The 21,712-nt window shown below is 34.5% G+C and overlaps 1 protein-coding gene across 1 annotated transcript in view; it reads left to right on the top strand.

Moving 5' to 3' along the window:
- The window catches only part of LOC149085519 (putative receptor-type tyrosine-protein phosphatase mosPTP-1), a 222,680-nt gene that overhangs the window by 181,913 nt on the left and 19,055 nt on the right, over window positions 1–21,712 (top strand). Inside the window, exons 19-22 of the mRNA XM_089233576.1 lie at window positions 3,031–3,166; window positions 10,014–10,169; window positions 15,028–15,198; window positions 18,695–18,823. Coding sequence (XP_089089702.1) covers window positions 3,031–3,166; window positions 10,014–10,169; window positions 15,028–15,198; window positions 18,695–18,823 — 592 coding nt within the window. The remainder of the gene's footprint in view (window positions 1–3,030; window positions 3,167–10,013; window positions 10,170–15,027; window positions 15,199–18,694; window positions 18,824–21,712) is intronic.

Genomic DNA, 21,712 nt, shown 5'->3' with positions numbered 1-21,712 from the left:
GTTTTCTGAATACTTCTTGTGAAATAGCGGTAAAGAGTTTTGGTGAGATAAAGTAAATTGTCCTGTTCGACTCCTTTTCCAAGTTTAATCTTTGCTTTTCCTTTATCCAAATGAATCGTTTTGCTGATTTTAAGCTCTTATTATCTTCCAGTGCTTTCTTTACAATATCACAAACTTCCTGACATCTTCTGTAATCTGCTTTTGTACTGTTTTACAAAGTTCTGCATATTCAACTTTTGATTTAGCGTCATTCACCTCAATCTGAAATTCTCTCTGATCTTTCATCAGTTTCTTTGTTTCTTCTGTTATTTTCTTCACCGGTTTGATTTATTTTTCCTCCAGCAACTTCTTTTGCTACTTCTTTTAGGGTAGCAGTTAGAGTTCTGTTTGTTGTGGCATCTTGTCTATCTTCAGTGGTGTTATATAGCAAATAAAATTGGTTCTTCATATCTGACTGGAATTTATATTGATGTTCTTGAAGGTTTGTTATATCGATGACTATTTTTGTATTTTTTTATAAGTTTTGCTCTTTCCATTCTAGTGTTAAGCATTATTCTACATCTTACCAGTCGATGATCGCTTCCGGTTTTGTATGTGTTGAGAACACTGCAGTCTTAGATCATATGCTTCTTATTAGATAGAATGTAGTCAATCTCGCTTGTTGTTCCAGTTCAGCTTCTCCGGGTCCACTTTCTTTGAGGTTTCTTAAAAAATGTATTCATGATGCATAACTGTTCACTCTCCGTAAATTAGAGTGTCTTTTCTCTCTCATTTCACACACTGTAACCATGACTACCAACTGAGCTTTATTCTCCGTGCCAAGTGCTGCATCTGCACGGCCTTAGCTCAAGTTTCATGAGTGTTGCCACACAAAAATACAAACGTATTGTAGAATAATTCAATACCATAAAGTAATACATAGCACTCCCTCCCTTTATATATAAAAAAATTGCGTACCCAGCGATTTCCCATGATATAAATAAATGACCGTAATGCAAGTATACTACAACTTAATCAGGCTGGAGAAAAAGGAAAATATATATATATATAATGCTTGCAAAGAAAAAAATACCCACTCCCTAGTAATGGGCTATTCAGGCTGTCCCAAATTGTTTGCACAGCAGATATGTCTGTAACCGTTCACTTTACAAATATACTTTCAATTACAAAAACTTTTCAAATGGCATTCAGTTACTTAAAATCTCAAAATTTATTTTAGAAGTCATACACATAAGAAAATGAAGGGATTAACTTTTTATACAGTCCCAAAAGTGTGCTCAAAAACCCAATTAGAAAGTTATTGCCCTGTCTCTCTTGATGTCAACAAAAACCCACATTTCTAAGTGCAATATTCACTGAGATATTCAAATTTAAAAAATAAAGCAAAGTTTTGCGAAACACAGTTAAATACAGAAAAACTGTTTTACCCGCATTTAATGCTGTTTTTTTCAACTTTCCTCTGTTTTTCCAATTCAATACAAATGTTCATAAATATGCATCAACTTTTTAAGTACCACACAATTTTTGTTGTTTTGGCTGAATATAAAATGTGGCTTTCAGAAAAACTGTAAAACTTTAGACTTTAGAAACCTCTTCATGAAATGGTGTGGAACATCTCAATGAGTGGATTGATGGAAGTGATAGTCCAAGGTTGTTTCTGTTCTGCTCATCTTAGGTTATCTGTAGCGTTTTCTTAGAAGTTATTCTTTAAAGCAGTGTGTGTGTGGTTCTCAACCTTTTGTCACCGATGGCTTCCTTGCCCAATTCATGATTTATCAGTGACTCCCCAGAATAGTTAGGTAGATATTTTCTTATATAAAAGAATCGCTTCAAAGCATAAATACACACACAAATCAATTTCTTTAGCTTCCCGCGGCGCTCTTGGCAAAGGTTGGCGATGGCCCTGTGAGCGGGGGTTTCTCGTGCTTTGAGAAACACTGCTTTAGAGAAATTAAATATTTAAGAGTAATGCATTCTAAAAAATTACTTTGTAACGATTCCAGAATTTTCTCCCCATTTGTTTTGAAAGAAACTTAATATATAATTTAAATCATTACAGTATGTAGGTGTGTGTGTGTGTATATATATTTATTTGAAGTTGGCCTGTTTTGAACTGTCTGCAGCTTAAAACTAACTAGCCATCAGGAAATTATGACACTTTAGGAATGTGTTAATGAAAGGGGGGATGGTGTTCAAAGCTCTTGCAAAGATAAATCTGGGCAGAGCTTTTCATGCATAATCATTGTGTTTGTAAAAGAGTTCCACCAGCAAAGCGGAAAATTCTTCTAAATTCAATATCATATTCTTTAGTGGAGAAATGAGAATGGAAATTGTTCTGCCGGAGATGCTTAGATACTTCTATTAGGAGGATTGAGCAGTTTGGTCACATGTTCGCATAAGGTTACATGTGATATGATTTTCACAGAAAATACCTTTGAATGGTTAATGTCTCTACATGTTTTTTTTTTTGCCCTCTCAACTTCTTTCTTTTCATTTCATTAAAAAATTCCCTAAGTTTCATAACTTTCTGATGGGTAGTCAAGACTTCAGGCAAATCAGAACATACAAACTTTATTTATAGGTACCTTTTATTTTAGCTCCTCCCTGCATAAATGTTTTGAAATGTGATGTGAAATCTTTAAAGCATAGGATACAATGAATTTTCTCCGGGGGGGGGGGGTGGTTCAGTTTTTTTCCCTTCTCAAGGGGGTTTTACGTTTTTTCCTGCAAAATAGCACTACAATCTCGGCTTGAGGGGGGTTAGAACCCTAAAACCCCCCTTTGCGTATGCTAATGCTTTAAAGTCTGGTACTGCAAGTTTATTTCTGTGGAGAAACTACAATAAGAAGGAAAATGTTCAGCAGTAAGGTAAATGGAACAATGCTTCCATACTAGAGGTGCTTATCCATTTCAGGGCAAAGTGAACTTGTTTATCATCAACTAACCATGGCCAATGTGGCCTTTAACAAGTTGATAAAATAGTGACATCTTAAATTTTCATATTAATTTAGTTATATTTTTATTTATCAGTGCTGGTGTTGGTCGAACTGGAACTTACATTGTTCTTGATGCCATGCTACAACAAATTCAACATAAGAAAAGTATCAATGTTTATGGATTTTTGAAACACATAAGACAGCAACGGAACTACTTAGTTCAAACCGAGGTAATTGTATGATTATTTTTTCCTATACAAAATTTATTTTCACATACATAAAACAGTTGTGAACATGATTTGTATTATGTTTTCTTCTGAATTATTTTTGGGGAAAAAATAGTAAAGTTATTATAGAACACGAATAATACCCATGTATGTAGTTGAAATTTTACAAGCTTAAACCCCCTTAACTTCCACAGCATACACATCCTCTCATTTAGATATTTAGAGACCAAGACGTATGCCCCATATGTCATTCCTTTAATAGAATGCCTGAGTGTTTAAACCTTATTAGCCTGTGATGTGCAACTCAAATAACACAGTTCTGGTCAGGAGTATGATACATGTATGTTACATTTATGTAAAAGTATGATATAAAAGAAATTTAAACATATTACAGTGTCATACGTTGTTTAAAGAAAATTAAGCACTAACATTTTTTCCCATACAGCCTGGCCCTGCGCACCTGCAAAATATAGCCTTAGAGTCTAAAGGTTAATGTGCATGCTCAATTATATATGGGAATGGTTCAATAAAAGTGTACACTGGAACCCTGGTTATACATTCAAACCTCAATGTATCACTCCACTTAGCAGGTCACTTTTTTACAATGCTGATTGTCTTCAATGGCATTCTTATCTTATCAAGCTCCTGATAATGTCTCCACACTCCACTTAAGTGGTCACTTTTATGAAAATACCCTTCATAAATTTTCATAGAAATTAAACTTTTCATACATTGTATGTGATTAACTTGATGCTCAAATATTGGTAGTTTTTCTGCCATTCGACAGAGCATGGGCTCCCACATGAGGGAGCTTGATAAATTTTCAGCACTGAATGAATGAATCTAATTTTGCATGAGTTTTTTTTTTTTGCACATTATGAATTCACTACAGGGTGCTCCACCAATAGTGTTAGCTATTTAGAGTGTCGGCTATAGGATAGGAGAGAGTGCATGACTGTATCAGCAGTATCATAGGGTCCCCTGGCAAAAATATATTCTGGGTCCCTGCGTAGCAGGAAGTACCTGCCTACCTATTTGCACAGTAATTCTCTCTCTCAAACATCATGATACCAAATCTCATAATCACTGGAGCTACTTATGCACTTGAAGTAATCAAGCTGCTTTAAAATAGCTCTGAGAGCTCCTAATTTTTATTTTAATGCATCCCAGTACTGGACTTCGCATTTAAATTACCAGTGACTGAACTTTGCATTTAAATTACCAGTGACTGATAATTTAGAATCTTTTAAGTACTGCTATAAAATTGAATATTTTTTTTTTAAATTTTGGTCTCACTAATCTGTATATAAAAACGAATGTATGTCTGTCCTTTATGCATTACAACACCAATCATCCGATCGCCATGAAACTTTGGGAAGTTGAGTATCCTCCCCCGAAGGTTTCTGGCATAGTTTTTTTTCCTTTCCTTCATTTCCTTGAATTTCTTTTCTTCTGAGATCGCAGCAACGCGCAAGCTAGTATGTAATATAATTATTTCTGGTCTAATAAATTTAATTTCTATTTCTTTGAATAAATTCTGATGGTCTTGAACTATTATTTTATCATTATTACTGGAGTAATTTTTATCATATAAACTATAAAAAAACCTACTGCAGTCAATATGATCCTATTGTGATATTTTGCAAAATTTCAGGATTACGGTATGGAAGGAAAAATTAAGATAAATAGTATGAATTTCAATATAAATAACTTGAATCCTTAAATTTACAATATTCAACTCATTTGACTAAACATCAGTTTTTTTAACATGCATGAATTCATCAGTAGGAAAGGGAGAGCAGTGCTACCATTGCCTACTCCATTTATCTGGTCACCTTGCTTATGGGGGTTATATTTTTGCTTTTTCCCAAGAGTGACTCCCCTAAAGTGGTTTGGCTGCATATATACCGTATATACTCATGTATAAGCCGACCCCCACTTCAGGATTACAGAAACTGCAATAAATTGAAAACCAGTGTATAAGCCGACCCCAAAAAATCTGTGCATTTTAGACAAAAAAAAAAGATTATATTTTCATGCAAAATGAATAGCTTGAGGGAAATTTACAATAGAAAATGATTTAAACTTTTTAATCCATTTCTTCTGAATCTCCAAGCTCATCGTAATTCATCAGATCATTATAGGGGGTGCAACATCTTTGTTTTTATCCTCATCTGGGCTGTCATCGTTATTGTCACTTTCAAAGAGGATATCATCTTCAGTTCCATCCATCGCATTGCTAATGCAACACTTTTTGAAGAATCGGATGATAATTTTGACACAAACAGAATTCCATGCCTCATAACATTTTGTAGTTTCTTTATCATTGGAACTCATCCATTTGATCCACAAATTCCTCAAATAGTCTTTGAGAGGCTTGTTGATGCTCACATCTAAAGGTTGTATAATTGAAGTTAGCCCACCTGGTATCAAAGCCAATGATGTTTTCAATTCCTTTGCCTCGGCTTTGACGTTATCGGTTCTATGGGGTTTGAACATATCCAATAATGCCGGTTTCTCGAACACTGCTACAAAAATGATTACTGATTGCAGGGGTCAATATTTTCTCATCAAAAACTGACCAGAGTATAAGCCGACTCCCTCCCACACTTGAGGAACAAATTTTTCCACAAAAAAAACTTTGCTTATGCAGGGGTATATATGGTATATGACTTTCATGAATGTTACAATGTTGAATGTTATGATCACTTACAATGGTAGCACACTGTAAGTGAACATCTTGTTGCATGAACATAATATGTATAAGCAGGTAATTTTTAAAATAATGTGTGCTATATAAATAACATACACAGACGGGAAATAAAATCCCAACACCAAGAAGGAGTTATGCTAGATAAATGAAATTTGGGAGGCATGTTTGCACATCTGAACGATGACGCCTATTCAAATTTTGCGCTAGACGAATAAAAGTGGCGCTGGTAGTAGCACTATGATCATGCAACTCACGTTTGCTTTAAATACGCGATGTAAACTTCGTGAGAGAGCATTATTTATCGTCTGGATTAGACATTGACAGCTACATTTTAGTCAAGAATGCCTTTAAGGAGACGAAGAAGGCAGTATCATCAGCTTACTGAGTTTGAATGAGGTCATGTAATAGCGCTATGAAGAAGGTGGATTTTCTTTCTGTGATATTGCAGAAAGACTTGGCAGGGATGTATCCACTGTGCATAATTGTTGGCAGCAGTGGTGACGGAAAGGCATTGTCTCAAGAAGACTAGGGTACAGCCACACACTGGCCACTACTGAGAGGGAAGACTGCCGTATTTGCTGCATGGCTGTGTCGCATCGTACTGCATCTGCAGCAAAAATTAGAGCTTCTGTTGTCCCCAGAGTGCCACAGCGAACTGTAACAAATCGATTACTTGAGGGACAGCTCTGAGCCAGACGGCCTGTACCGTTCATTCCACTAACTCCAAATCACTGCCATCTGCAACATCAGTGGTGTCATTGGAGGACGGAGCAGAGATCTGTTGTGTTCTCAGATGAGAGTTGTTTCTGTCTTGGTGCCAGTGAAGGTCATACATCGGTAAGAAGGAGGCCAGGTGAGTGTTTGGAACCAAGCTGTCTGCTGTGTAGACACACTGGACCTACCCCAGGAGTTATGGTCTGGGGAGCAATTTCTTATGACAGCAGGAGCACTCTCGTCATTATTCATAGCACCTTGACAGCAAATTTGTATGTCAGACTGGTGATTGAACCGGTTGTGTTGCCATTCATGAGCAGTATTCAGGGGGGTGTTTTCGAACAGGATAATGCTCATCCTCATACTGCTGCTGTCACCCAACGTGCTCTACAGAGTGTCAACATGTTGCCTTGGCCTGCGAGATAACCAGATCTTTATCCCATAGAGTATGTATGGGACATTATTGGAAGATAAATCCAGCATCATCCACAACCAGCATTGACCGTTGCTGATTTGACTGACCAAGTGCAACAGGCATGGAACTCCATCCCACAAAATGACATATTGCACCTGTATGAGACAATGCATGCATGTTTGCATGCTTGCATTCACAATCGTGGTGACTACAGTGGTTATTAATGTACCCCCATTTCACATTTGAAATGAATCTTCTTGTGCTCACTTTAACCTGTGACCTTCAAACTTTAATCAAATAAATGTTACCTAGACAATTGCTTTGCCTAAATTTCATTCCTCTGAACTAATTTCTTCTTGGTGTTGGGATTTTATTTTCCACTAGTGTATGTAGTCTGTTGCAGAAGCATATAGACAATTGTTTTTCTTAAATAAATCAACCCCTCCACATTTCTCTCTCAAATTTTTCATACATGAACCCCATTCCGGTAAAGTCATTTCGCAATAGTTGAACAGAATTTTTCTCAAGAAATGGATTAACAAAAATTAAAGGAAAAACAGCCTGTGTAAAATGTTTATAGACATCAGCATAATTTGAATATTTACAATTTCACAGTTGCGCCATTGCCACAGATCGTTTGAAATACTTGATCGGGCATGCCGAAAAATTATTTACAACATCAGTTTCTGGTGGAAACTTAAACTTTGGCCTCACCTTGGTTGTATAAGAAAAATGGAATCCAGAGAAAACCAACTTAGCATAATTTGCTACTTCAACACCGTAATATTTGAAAACTGATGACATTGAGAATAAATATGAAGTGGTAATTATAAATACATAATTCCTTTAATTTATGTCTGGGCTCATAGCTGATCATTCCAACTCATTCCACTTATTATCAGTGAACCTTGCACTGGTAGATGAAGATGTGTAAATAGGGAACATTGACCTGGTGAAACAACTAAAAATGACCCTGTATTGTGCTCTTGATTAGAAGTAGAGAGGTTCCAACAGTCTTTGGCTTCTGCTGACCTCACATAAAACCAATATCAATCATTCCATTGAATCCAAATGCTCCCTACTCCGTGACAATTTGTCCTCCTTGCTTACAGGTGGAGAAAGTGCAAGATTGGTGTCTGAAGTCATGAGTACAGCCATCAGGTCCATGTGGAATTGAACTGTTTTCTATCCCTGAAGACAACAGTGAACCATTTATCCCCCTAAATTCACGTCATTCTGGCTAAAGTCAATTGATCATCTTTGTAGTGCTGCTTCAGCAGATATTTATAGCGCATGTTTTGAAATGCGTGCCTATTGCTGGACAAATAGCAATGAACAATGTCCTTTGATACCAGAATTAATGAACTACGTAAAATTTGATGCACAGACTAATATTTTCTGGCTAAAAGCAAAATATCTCTACCCATCCAAGCTGTGGTCACTTCAGGTCTAATGAAATTTGATGCACAGACAATTTCTGGCTAAATGCAAAATATAGATAATGTTTAATAGATAATATTTTATATACTTAATCTGCTATGCCCTGTTATCTTTGTCAGCCACACCCTTCAGACCTCAAACACCAGATTTTAGCCACATCCCTTACACTGTAATGAGCATTGGGAGGCATAATGAAAACTACTTGCAATACAAGTTTTCGAAAAACTATTATACTCTTTCAATGATTACATCATGGTAACCACATTAAAATATGCAAATATCGTGATCTCTTGTTTTGCAAGTTTTTTCAAGTGAAGTCTATATACTTTTCAGATAGGCTGTTTTTCAGTTTTTAATTTTTGTTAATTCATTTCTTGAGAAAAATTCTGTTCAACTATTGTGAAATGACTTTATCTGTGTGTTGTTTATGTATGAAAAACTTGAGATTGTGGAATGGTTGATTTGTTTATTCATGAAAAACCATTGTCTATATACTTTTGCGACAGACTATAATTGTTATAATTTAAAAGTACTGGGTTTTTTCCCCAACTAAATTTCATCATATTACTTGAAAATGTATCCTTTATTAACTAAAAAACAAACTACTTATGTGTATGTAAAATTAGTAAATAAGGTTATAATTGTAATCAAAATTAGGAAAAAAAAATCTGTTCACACAAAAACTATTTTTTAACACTACCACTTGGAAGCAAATTAGAATTTTAAAATTGACAGATGTGAGCAACACTTTGTTATGATGTGAGCAAGACCAGGTTTCGGTGAGGAGTCTGTGTCCTTTATCCACTATGCTAGTGCTTTATCTCGCTTGTCCTATGGCTGATAGGAATAAGAGCTCGGTGGCCCTAAGTCACTGCGTCTAACTTGATTAGACTGTCAGTTCACCAGAACATAATGACATATGCCTACTCAGGGCAAAACACTTTGTTAAATGTTTTTTTTATCGTTATATGTTTAGATCTGTCTTTCTCAGAAAACTGGTGGCCTTTAAGGGAAAACTTCCCATTCCAAGATCCAATCAGATAGCAGAATCAATAGCCTGTAAAAACTTAGCATACTGAATAGTAAAATTCATTTACATATCATACGGAATAAAATAATATTTCAACTTTTGACATGGAAGTTGGAAGCATAGGAGTAAACATTGTAGGACTTAAAACATAGGCCTATTGCACATTGAAATTCTCATCAAGTTATTAACCAAAAAGTGGTCCACGGCCCACAGACGGCATGAAGTTGCACATTCTTCCTATACAATTATATTCCAAAACATTTATCACAATTTAATTTTGCGCAATTTCATATTTTGGGTTCGATGACGATCGCATGCAGAACCCCCAGCAGCAAATCTGCGGGACTTCCCATCAGTAACTGGCGGGGCCCCTCAGGTTACATACTGCTTGTATAGAACCATGTGTTGTATGAAAAAAATTGCTTGTTTAGATGTGTTCCATCACTCCTTGAAGTTTTGACCACGAGTTCTGAATCACCCTGTATATTTAACGAATATGATACTGAAAATGAGAATTTATTTTTTTATTCTTTTACAGGAACAATACATATTTATTCATGATGCTCTTTTAGAGGCTATTGAAAGTGGTGATACAGAAGTGCATGTAAATCAGTTACCCGCTTATATTCATAACTTGTTAGTTCCAAGTGATGAAGCAGATGACAGGAATGTCACACTAGAAAAGCAGTATAAAGTGAGTTATTGAGTATCAATTATTTTACATTATACCAATGTCTCCCAAAGTGGACATATCTCCCCCCTTGGCTCAACAGAATGATTCGGGGGCAGTAGAAGCTATGGGTTTACTATAGGATTTTATGGGTGGACTTGAGTTGGGGGGGGTGATGGGGAAAGAATTTTTTTTTGAAAAAGGGGCGATGGAACAAAGTTTGGGAACCTATGCACTATACCATCTTTAAGCTTTTTTTTTGCTGAATGCATAATAAATCATTTTTAGGTAATCGTCAATGTGATGAACAGTTAATCAGATTTACCATATTTATCCGGGGGAAATGCTGTAGTTGTACAAAATTATCCGAATTTTTTTTTTTAATATAATTGCTATATCTACATAAGCACTGCACCTTTTTCCACAATAAAACTTCTATTTGATTTATTAGCATAGACAGCAAACTACCAAACACATCTGGGTTCCTATATTTAAGGTATCCGACTACATTGAAAACATCATTTTGGAAGAAAATATGGATTTTCATTTTTTTATTTTTTATAAAAGCCCTATTTGTTTTGATTCCAAACCAGACCTAGTTTTGTTTATATGATGCTTAGAATCAAAGTTACATGCACTTTAGTGTTGCATTTTTACATGCAAGTAATACGCGAATAAAGACTTTAAATGTGTTTTACGAAGAATGTTATTTTTAACATTTTACTTGACTTTGTGACATGATTTGTAAAAATTGATGCATTGCATCCTTACGAAATTTTAATGTGATATTTTGCTATATATTGTTGAGGTTATGAACCAAAATCTATGGTCTATCACATATATTTTTTGAATTACAGTGTTTTATAGACAAAATGTAGGATGAAATTTCAAAAAATTCACACGTACTTAAACATATTTTGGTGTAACTTATGAACATATCATGCAATGCTTTAAATTTTGGTTCATAACCTGCAACATTACTAGCTAAATGCACTATGAAAGTCACAAAGCATTTAATAAAATTTTTTGCAATCGTGTTTCGAATATCACCTGAATTTTGCCTAAAATTTGACATAAAAACGACTTTTTCATAGAAAATATAATAGATAGACCAAAATTTGTCACTGTTTTCCCCAATTCGAGACACTTTCTATCAAAAAATGTATTTGAAGTTCACTAGATAACCATTTTAAAGAAAAGTGACAAGAAAGGTAGTCAGATACCTTAAGTAATATCAAATCATTTCTGATGGATGGTCATTGACACTGCTACTAAACTGAACTTTCACCTAATAGACATTTGTTTCAATAATTTCTAATGAATTGGTGAAGTATCTAGAAAGTGTTGTGTATACTGTTGTGTGTGAATGTGTTGCGTTCTTAACCTTTTTTGCCCACGGTACCCTTTAGACAATACATTTTCCTTTAGCCTCCCCTCCATCTTAACTAGGGTCCTCCAATATCAGGAGTGAGATCCTGAATATTCCAGCTGATACATTCAATACCCTGAGCATCTACCTGATACATTCAAGATATCTGAGGTATGCACATAATTAATTCAAAGTTCTGCAAATCCATCTTCCAAATTAGAAGTGAAAGTGGCAGATGCTTCAATTTTGTGTGCAGTAACTAGCCTGTTGCAAGTCTGCCATTCTCTGTGTGTGAAGATTTTTTTTTTGAATGGGAGACCAGTGCACATTCTTGCCTCCAAATTATAAAACTAACTTGAGCTGACTATGCAAATGCCTGCAGGGAGTCATCACAATTCCAACAGAACTAACTACACAGCACCAGTCAGCACTACTTCTTGAACATACACGCAATTTGTACACATTCCTCTGTAGAATTTAGTCAGTGATATTGCAAAGCATCCTTTGTAAAAAAAAATTTTAGCCTCCTGAAAATGTGCATTGTTTGCTTTGAGCAAACCCATAACTGCTATATCATTCCAGTCATGTATCATACTCTTTCCAGATTTTTTCATGCATTCCCCCCCAGTCTAGCGGTTTTTCTAATTGCAACCACTCTCAAAGAGTCTTTGCTTACTGCCCAATTATGACTCTGACATTTTATCTACCTGACAGTAATGTGGTTAGTGCCCTAAACTCCAGCTGTTCAGGTCTTGGCTATGAATCCCAAATGGGACATGGTTCTCTTTGTCCTGCCATTCAGAATGGGTTCCTAACTGCAGATCCTATTCTGATTATCATATTAGAATATTAGACTTTTCATTTAGAAATTTTCATGGTGAGCAATACAGTAAATTACCAATCCATGATAGTTTTTAACCGTTGAAGTTTTGTAAAAGAGCGTAAATAAGCAGTATCTAGTGGAATAGAGTCTTTGAGGAAGTGGTTGTTGTCTGATCAATTTTGAGTATAGTAGACTTGGTAATCTGGCACATATCAGACCAGGGGTATAAAAAATATATGCATTCAAATTATTTAAACCACTGTACGCCAGATTTTATTAACAGAACACCATGTAAAGCCAAAAATGAACTGAACTTTATATATGAATTTAGAATATTGTATAATGTATAAATTTTCTGAGAAATGAGTTTGCATAATTGATCTGGGCATTTTTTTTCTGCAAAAAGGAGCAATTATTTTGTGTAACTGTATTATTCCATTAGAGTAAAAAAAACTGGGGGTGCACAGAGACACATTTCATGGCAAGCTCAACCAACTTCCCACCTTTCACAAGCTTTTTAATAATCTGATTTTTTGAAGGAGAGAATGTTTCATGCTTTCATTTCATCTGTAACAACACTGCACACACGAGAGGAACAACAGTGATGCACACAAGACACTATCACAAATGAACGAGGCAGAGAATCAAATCAAAGCAAAGACTGAACTGTATAGATGTAATGGATAGGGTACAATGCAGAATATTATTTTCTTTTAAGCAGCAGATGCATGCAGAGACATCTCTGATTTCTCCACATCCGCAAGGAGCCAACAACCCTCATGGATAAGATATTTGTAGAGGGCATATAGTATATAGCCCCTTGAGGCCACACACTTAGTTACATGCTTTTTTTTTTTGTCTTCATCTTTGTTTATCTTTGTGTTTTTATCTTGTCCGAGTATTTGTGGAACATGTTTATATGCATATGTTTTTTCCATAAAAAAGTGGTCCTGCAAGGAAATGCTGTATTACCAGACTGCTTGATTATCAAGAGTCTACTATACTTGCCAAAGAAGTTGTTTGTATTCAAGTACTTAGTAAAAGAGTAGTTTTGTGTAACTAGTAATTTTGTGTAATGCAGGTCTTCCTTATTAGATTGGCCAAAACATGAAATATCCATTTATTTGTTTACCTATAGAGCTATTGGTCCATTACAACTGAGTTTTGAAGTGATTCGATGCCACTATTAGTAGCAAGCATAATGTTTGCAAACCTGTTCAAGTTTACATTTTCTTTAGTTTTGCTTGTAAATAAGCAAGTTGACATTTTTTTGAGGTTTTTTATTCATAGTATCCAATCAGGAAAGTGAAATGAATGTGTCGCAACCTCTAAAATAATATTTTTGATAACATGTACTATACAAATATTTCGAGAAATATGATAAATGTTAAATTGGCTTTTTTCAGTTACTCTTTCAAATTAATGCATTTGAGAGCTTTCCAGTCCTACACAGTTCATTAATCAGTTAGCCTCTCATAATCAATTGTACCAGAAATTTAATGAAAGAAACAAATTTATATATTATTGTGTATTAGGCAGCTCTTTAAAAAAAACCTGTAGTAATTGAACAATTAAAGCTGCTGGGGTATATAAACCTCACTAAAAAATGACTGAAATGAAGTTTTTATAGAATACTGTAGCTTTTTATCAGCCACATACCATTTCATTCAAGACCAGAAAAAATATTAACATTGAAATAAAATTAAATGCTGTGCATTTACCTAACATTTCAATATTTTTTTAGAATTTAACTACGTTATGTGACAGGAGACAGTATTCTTGAGTAAAAATTTTATTTTTTTTCAACTGGAGATTAAAATGATAAACATTAATGCTTTAAGGGATTCTTATGAGAAATTCAGAGCCATAACTGTGAATTTTGTGAGGGGGCAAACATGATTTTGCCACCCCTACCACTGCAAAATTTGGTTTTATAAAGGCATTTTTGTTCTTTCCTAAAATTTGCTGCCCTCTTAAGTTTACTGCCCAGTGAAGTTGCTCCCTTTGTGCCCTTCCCTCTAGTTCTTACCCTGCCTTAAAGTCAAAACATTGGGAAAATAAGAAGTTATTGGAAAGGCCATGGCTTTGAATTATATACCCCTTAACTACAAGAGCTTGAAATTAACTTTTAATAATTTTAATCTCTCTCCATGTAAGTCATGTCTTTATTACAGGAAATTACATCAGTTTAAATAAGTCACTACTGTATATAATAAGATAATCTTTTATAGAATGCTTTATTCTGCAAAAAAATGAGAAATTATAGAAGACATTAAAATTTTTTAAATGTGCCTTATTAAAACGTTCGATAAAATGTTGTTGGTGTGTTTTGAATGATTAAAATTAAAAATACATGTAATTACAAAGGTTTTTATAATTATTTTTAAATATAATGTTAGTAAAAACAATTTTGATGGCATAAATTATTTCAAAAGTGACTCAACTTTCAGCTCAGATTACATTTTATTTGCAAAGATAAATAAAATTTGAAGGTTTTCTTTTAATTTTGAATTCATTTTATTATATTTTTATATTCTTTGTGTTTTTCATATTTTGGAAAATAAATACTTTGAGAGTTTTCATTTTGTTTATTATCAAAACTTACGTAACAATATCAAATAGTTATTTCAATACATAAGCTCAGGTTTTTGTTCTTGATATAAAGATTATATTTATATAATTTTTTATAGCTGGTTACATCATTTAAAGCAAAAGATTTTAATGTTGTGTCAGCCTTGAAACCATGTAACAAAGGAAAAAACCGATCATTAAATCTTATTCCTCTGGAATCATACAGAGTTCACATCACTCCCAAACCAGGTACGGATGGCTCAGATTACATCAATGGGACATTTCTTCAGGTAAATAGTAGTTTTATGCTTTTTCTGGTGGTGTTTACAAATCATAAAATAATTTAAAGGGTTAACTACTAGAATAAGTTGCATTGGCGAGATGTCTCGCCTACTTAGAAGCCTCTTATTTTGGGTGTTTAGTGATTTCTTTTGTGCTTCTTAAAGAGTTAGTAAGAAAAAAAATTAAATTGTCCCCTGAATTATTTGAAATGCGAGGAAATTTGAGTCATGGATTCCAGATAATTCTTAAATATTTATCTAGATTCTTAGAATTAGTTGGATTGGCTGTTTCAAACCTTTTTGCTTCATTTTAGCATCATTTCTGTGTTCAAATAGTTCAAGCTTTATGTTTGCTTTTGCTACCACAAATCTTGATTTATTAAATGTGGTAGATACTAAGCATATACATTCACTTATTATTATGATTATTAGATAAGTTGAATAGAACATAGATATACATAAGTATACTGTAAAGTATTTTTTCTAATCCTGGATCGTGTGTAAGATTGGAATAAGCAGTGCAAAAAATTGAAAAACTCAGGTCTCACCATTTATGGGCGATTTACTACCTAGTGAGTTGTGCCAGAGGTGTAACTGTGTATGTATCTAACAGTCTGAGTGCGTATGTAGTGTTGTTTTGGTTTTTCAGTGCTGCCATCTATATTTCAGAAGTGAAGTGAGTGATGTGTTATGATTGAATTACATTTGTACTGTTTGTAGGTCTGTTGCTCTCTGTGGCAAGACTTTTTAAAGGGGAGATTGGCTCGCATTCGCCCCTTGAAGTTAAAAACCACAGAAAACCAACTTCAAAAAACTTCACTGCAAAACAAATGTTCTGATGCAAAAGAAGCAGTATATTTCTCAAATCTCTGATCTACAAAATACAGTATGCATATTTCGTATTAGGTTAATCATAATTAAATTAGAGTAATAAGTAAATGTTCGATTTCTTATCACCATTTATTATTTTATTCTGATTCACTTATATTCAGTACATGATATAAATTGTATCAGTCTTTTGAATATATTCTGTGATTCTTTTGTAACCTAGCTTTACCTGGCATGCCAGGAAAGAACCAGATTCCTTCATTCAGAAAGCTGGGATCCAGGGGTGGCTTAAGCAAGGATGCAAGGGGTGTATGATGCAACTGAGTGACAGCTTATGCTTTAGTTACACATCAATTTTTAAAAATTCCCAGTAGTAAAAATTCACATGGCATCAAGCTTTTTAGCCATACATTGACGATGGAGCAGTTGAGAACAATTGATTGAACTGACAGGATTTGATCCTCAATACACTACTACTAAACCAGACATGCACCTCGTCCATATTCCTCTTCGGAACTTCTAATGAATTGGTACATGTTTGAATGTGTGTGCACATATAGTGAACCTTCCATGAAGTTTGTTTCTGTATAATGCTTGCTATGTGTAGTGCTGCCATCTGCAATTAATTTTTTTAAACTAAGAGTTTCTCAAATCATAGTGAGTGAAGTGTAATGAATGAATGAATATACCGTGGATCCTCAATACAGTAGAATCTCTCTATGATGGACCAAAAATTTTGTCCACCAACTGGGAGTGTCTGTTAATAAGTTAGAAGTCTGCAAGGGCGTAGCGAGGGGGGGGGGACTTGGGGGTCTGGTCCCCCCCCCGAAATGTGAGAAAATGATCGAAAAAAGGGAAAAAGATGGCCAAATCCATTGTTCTGGTACTTTGGTCCCCCCCCCCCGAAATGAAAGTGGTCTCCCCCCCCCCCCGAACGAAATTTCTGGCTACGCCCCTGGAAGCCTGTTCACATAATTTAAAAAAGTGTGTGTTGACAGTATGTGCCCGCTAACAAGGAGTGCCTATTATGGGAGGTCCACTGCTCCAGAAACAAGATTGTAGTGCCTTTTGTTGTCCCTGCTTAATAATTTGTCTGGATCTACCAAATACAGGAAAAAGTGAAATTTGACTTCTCACTTGCTGATCTCTGGAGCAAGAGAAATGCCTTTTGAAATATGTTAATTTCTTAATAAACTGTACTTGCTTCAAAATTAGACTTACTCTTCACAGGATTAATGATGGTTCATCAATAAGAGCTCTAATGTGAGCACAAGATGGTGAATAAAATCTGTTAAATGAATTAACTTATTCACAGCTGCTTGTCAACAAAAAAAAAAAATTAGTAAGCATTCTATTCTGTATGGTTTATGTATCTTGAGAAATACTGCTACTAAGTATTTCAAAATTCTTCAACTCACTTTTGACAAGTTGTCAATACCTGTAAAATTCCTAGAAAATATATATCACTGGAAATAATGTCAACTTATGTTGACGAGTTCAGTTGAATTGAGTTATGAAAATTGTCTACATTTTTGATAACAATAACATTCAAGTAAATTGTTTAAAGAATGAAAAAACAAACATTTTTGCAAAAAAAGTTCAAGATGATGAGAAAAATAGAAAAACTGTGACACTGTCCCAGGAAATACAAGATGCATGGTCACCCTATGTATAGGAACATAATTCATATATAAGACAAATAATCGGTTTAGTCAAATAAATCAGGTTAAATTTTAAACTTAAAATTTAATCAAATGCTCAACTTAACTAACAAGATGAGCTAAACTAAAATTTCTAACTGCAATTAACAATTGATCAATTAACTGACGTGATTAGCACAAAGACTAAAAGCAAATGTGGTAGAAATCAACATAATATGATTTGAAAAGAATTTTTCAAAACTTTCAAATTGAAAATTTACCTTCGAAAAATCTAAGAAAATTTTAACTAAAGAATTTTCAATCTGAAGAACTTTTCAAACTGAAGAATTTTTGTAGCTAGTGTTGAGTTTGTGGTCCAGAGAAAACAGACACTGGCCAAATGCAAAATGTTTGAGAAAACTTAGGCAGAGCCTGAATAAAAGTTCTTGATTTCCCTTACATTTTGCCATGCAGTACATTGGAAATCACACACAAAATAAATGGATTAAAATAGAAAATCATTGGAAGTAATTTTGGATGCATAAACAAGCGACATATTTTCAAAAATGTATGAGATTCCATGAGGACTCCTAGGCTGGGATCTTTTGTGGGTCCCTCAGTCACTTTTCACGGGCCCTTTTATAGTTAATTTATAACGTGAAAAAAGTAAAAATATGGTGAGAATTGTCCTTTGCTTCAAGGCTACAGCCCCACTCTTGTGGGGGCCATGGTTGTAACCTTGAATACCATCTTTGACCTCAGTGCTTTTCACAAGAGTTTTATTTAAAATTATTTTATCAAATTCTTATCTGGTGCTTAAAAATTCAGATTTGTATATGTATATAATTCTTGTTACATATGTTAAATTTTTCAAAATTGCTTTTCAATAAAAAAAAAATGATGTTATATGATAATTCAGATATTTTTTCATAAAATAGTGTTTGTAATATTGCTAATTTTCTCTTATTTTAAGAAAAAAATATTCATTTTTTTTTTAATGTATTTTATCATATCAAATTTTTTTCTCTCTTTCTCAGGGTTTTCATAAATTGAAGGAATTTATTATCACTCAACATCCTCTATCTGACACCATTGCTGATTTTTGGCAAATGGTATTTGATCATAATTCCCAAACAATTGTCGTTCTATCTTCTGTGGATGATAAAGTATGTATTCTTAATAATTAATTATGTATAAAAATGGTAACGAAGCACATTTATTATGTCTGTATATATATATATATATAATTAGAAGAGAGATGAAAAATACAAAAATAAATAGAACAATGAGGAGGTCGTTCTCAAGGGGGAACCCCCCCACATTGTTCCAAACAGCAAAAATGTTTCTAATGATGGTAAGCCAAGAATAGGCATAAATTTACCATCGGTTCCCCCCAACATTTTTGAAAAAACCAGGTTTGGAAGTCAAAAAGCAAATATGAGAAAATAGAAAAACACGAAAAATAAACATTAGTAGCACAATATTAAATGGCCACCTCCACAAAAGTGTGTTTAAAAGTTGAAAAATAGAAAGAAATAGAAAATACTAATGTTATAATAATGAGCCACATAGCTAACAAGTTGAAAAACATGGGTGAAGTTTGAAACCCATAACCCTTGCCGACGAATAACCCTTGCCACTCAAGACATTTAAAAAGTCAGAAAATACTTTAAGAAAATCATTTACATTATTGCATGTTTTTTAATACTTGATGCAAAAATGTATTAATGCATTATTGCTAAAACATGCAATAATGTAAATGATTTTCTCAAAGCATTTTCTGACTTTTGAAATGTCTGCAGTTAAATATATATATATTTGGATAAAATGCAAGAGAAATGAAGATAAAAATGTATTCTGTAACTTTGTATATATTTTTCACATGCTTCTTTGAGCTTTTAATTTGAAGCTCTGTATATATTTTTAAATATTGTATTTTTTAACATTTTTTTTGTCTTTTTTTCATCCAACATGTTTTTGAGAAGGCAGGGAACAAGGGTTTACATTTTTAATGCAATTAGGCATAGCCACCCTTCAGAAATGCCTACTTTTCAAACTATGCATGGGGGTTCCCCCTGATGACAACCCACTGCGTAGGTTCTATTTCACTCTCATGAAATTCATTTTTGTTTTCCTTTTTCTTAAAATAATTTTTTTTTTTGTATATATATATGTTTTTCATATTGTTTATACAGTGAAAACTGTATAAAATGGAACATTGAGAAACTGAAATTATTTTCGGTTTCAGACGGGTTTCTATTTTATTAAGATGCACACAAAATATGTGCAATAATTTATTTCTATCATTATACAAAACCTAAATTTTGAGAACATAACCCTAACTAATATACTAACCAACAAGCATACAAGTAATATACCAACAAGCATACAAGTAATATACCAACAAGCATACAAGTAATATACCAACAAGCATACAAGTAATATACCAACAAGCATACAAGTAATATACCAACAAGCATACAAGTAATATACCAACAAGCATAAAACAGACATGAAAATTTCAAATTTTTTCATGCTTGTTGTTTCACATTACTATACATTCAAAATTTCATACTATAAAGCTAGTACAGCCAAACTTCATTATAACAACATTTAATGAAATTTTGTCATTATAACAGTTGGCCCCCTCTCGATAGGAGGCTCTAAGGTAGAGAGCAATGTAGGCATGTGTAGTGCTTTCAATGACTTTTTCGCGTCGGTTTTTAATGGAGATAATGATATTCGATATACGGGTGTTGCATGGGGTAATAAAACCCTCAACGATATTCAAGTAGAAGACGTGGAGGTCCTAAATCTTCTAAGAAATGTATGTGCAAGCAAAGCTCCAGGACCAGATGATATCTATCCCAGGGTTCTCAGGGAAGGTGCTAATGAATTGTTGGGGCCAGTCGCACAGATATTCAGGAGTAGTGTTGCTGAGGGTATCGTCCCGAGAGATTGGAAACTGGCTAACGTTGTTCCGATATTTAAGAAGGGTAGTAGAGAGGTGGTGTCTAATTATCGTCCAGTGAGTTTGACGAGCTCCCTCTCGAAAATTTTGGAAATTATCATCAAAAGGCAGTTTGTGAAGTGGATAGACGAGAATAATGTATTGTCGGATAATCAGCATGGGTTCAGGAAGGGGAAGTCATGTGTAACTAACCTCCTTTGCTTCTATGATTACGTGACTAAGGCTTTGGGTAAGAGCAAAAATGTCGACGTTGTTTACCTTGATTTCCAGAAGGCATTCGATCGGGTCCAACATGGCAAACTCTTGAAGCGTTTACACGAGATTGGAATAGGGGGCAACTTGCTGAATTGGATAGAATCGTGGTTAAGAGATAGGTCGCAACGAGTTATGGTGAACGGGGAATTCTCTGGTTGGACAGACGTCACAAGTGGAGTTCCTCAGGGAAGTGTCCTTGGCCCCATACTTTTTTCACTTTTTATCGACAAACTCGATCAGGGTATCGATGGAATTACTAGCAAATTCGCAGATGATGTGAAGCTAATGGGGGTAATCGGGAATGAAAGCGATAGGGAGTTGCTCCAGACCAACTTAAACAAGATTGCAGCATGGGCAAATGAATGGGGCATGACGTTTAGCGTAGATAAGTGCATGGTCGCTCATTTTGGTTCGAACAACCCATGGTTATCTTACGAGTTGAATGGTGTCACTATCCCGGATGCAACTAGAGTCACCGATTTGGGAATTCTCATTGACGAGCGACTTAAGTTTTCTGAACATTGTTCAGCGGTTGTCAAAAAAGCGAATAGAATGCTTGGTCTCATTTTCAAAAAGGTCTCTTCGCGCTCTCCTAAAGTCATTCTTCCGCTTTTTCGAGGTTTAGTTCGTCCTGGACTGGAGTATGCTGTAAGGTTTTGGAGACCATACCTACAGAGGGACATAGACTTGATTGAAGGGGTGCAGAGAAGAGCTACGCGTGTCCTTATTGGCACACAGGGCTTGAGTTATGAAGAGAGACTTCATTTTTTGAATATGTTTACATTGGATGAACGCAGGTGTCGAGGAGATATGATCGAAGTGTTCAAAA

Source organism: Pholcus phalangioides, unplaced genomic scaffold (assembly GCF_987345545.1).
Source record: "Pholcus phalangioides strain wild (caught in Gottingen) unplaced genomic scaffold, Ppha-v1.0 ptg000007l_1, whole genome shotgun sequence".
In the NCBI taxonomy this organism is placed as follows: Eukaryota; Metazoa; Arthropoda; class Arachnida; order Araneae; family Pholcidae; genus Pholcus; species Pholcus phalangioides.
This window is presented reverse-complemented; position numbering and strand designations above follow the sequence as displayed.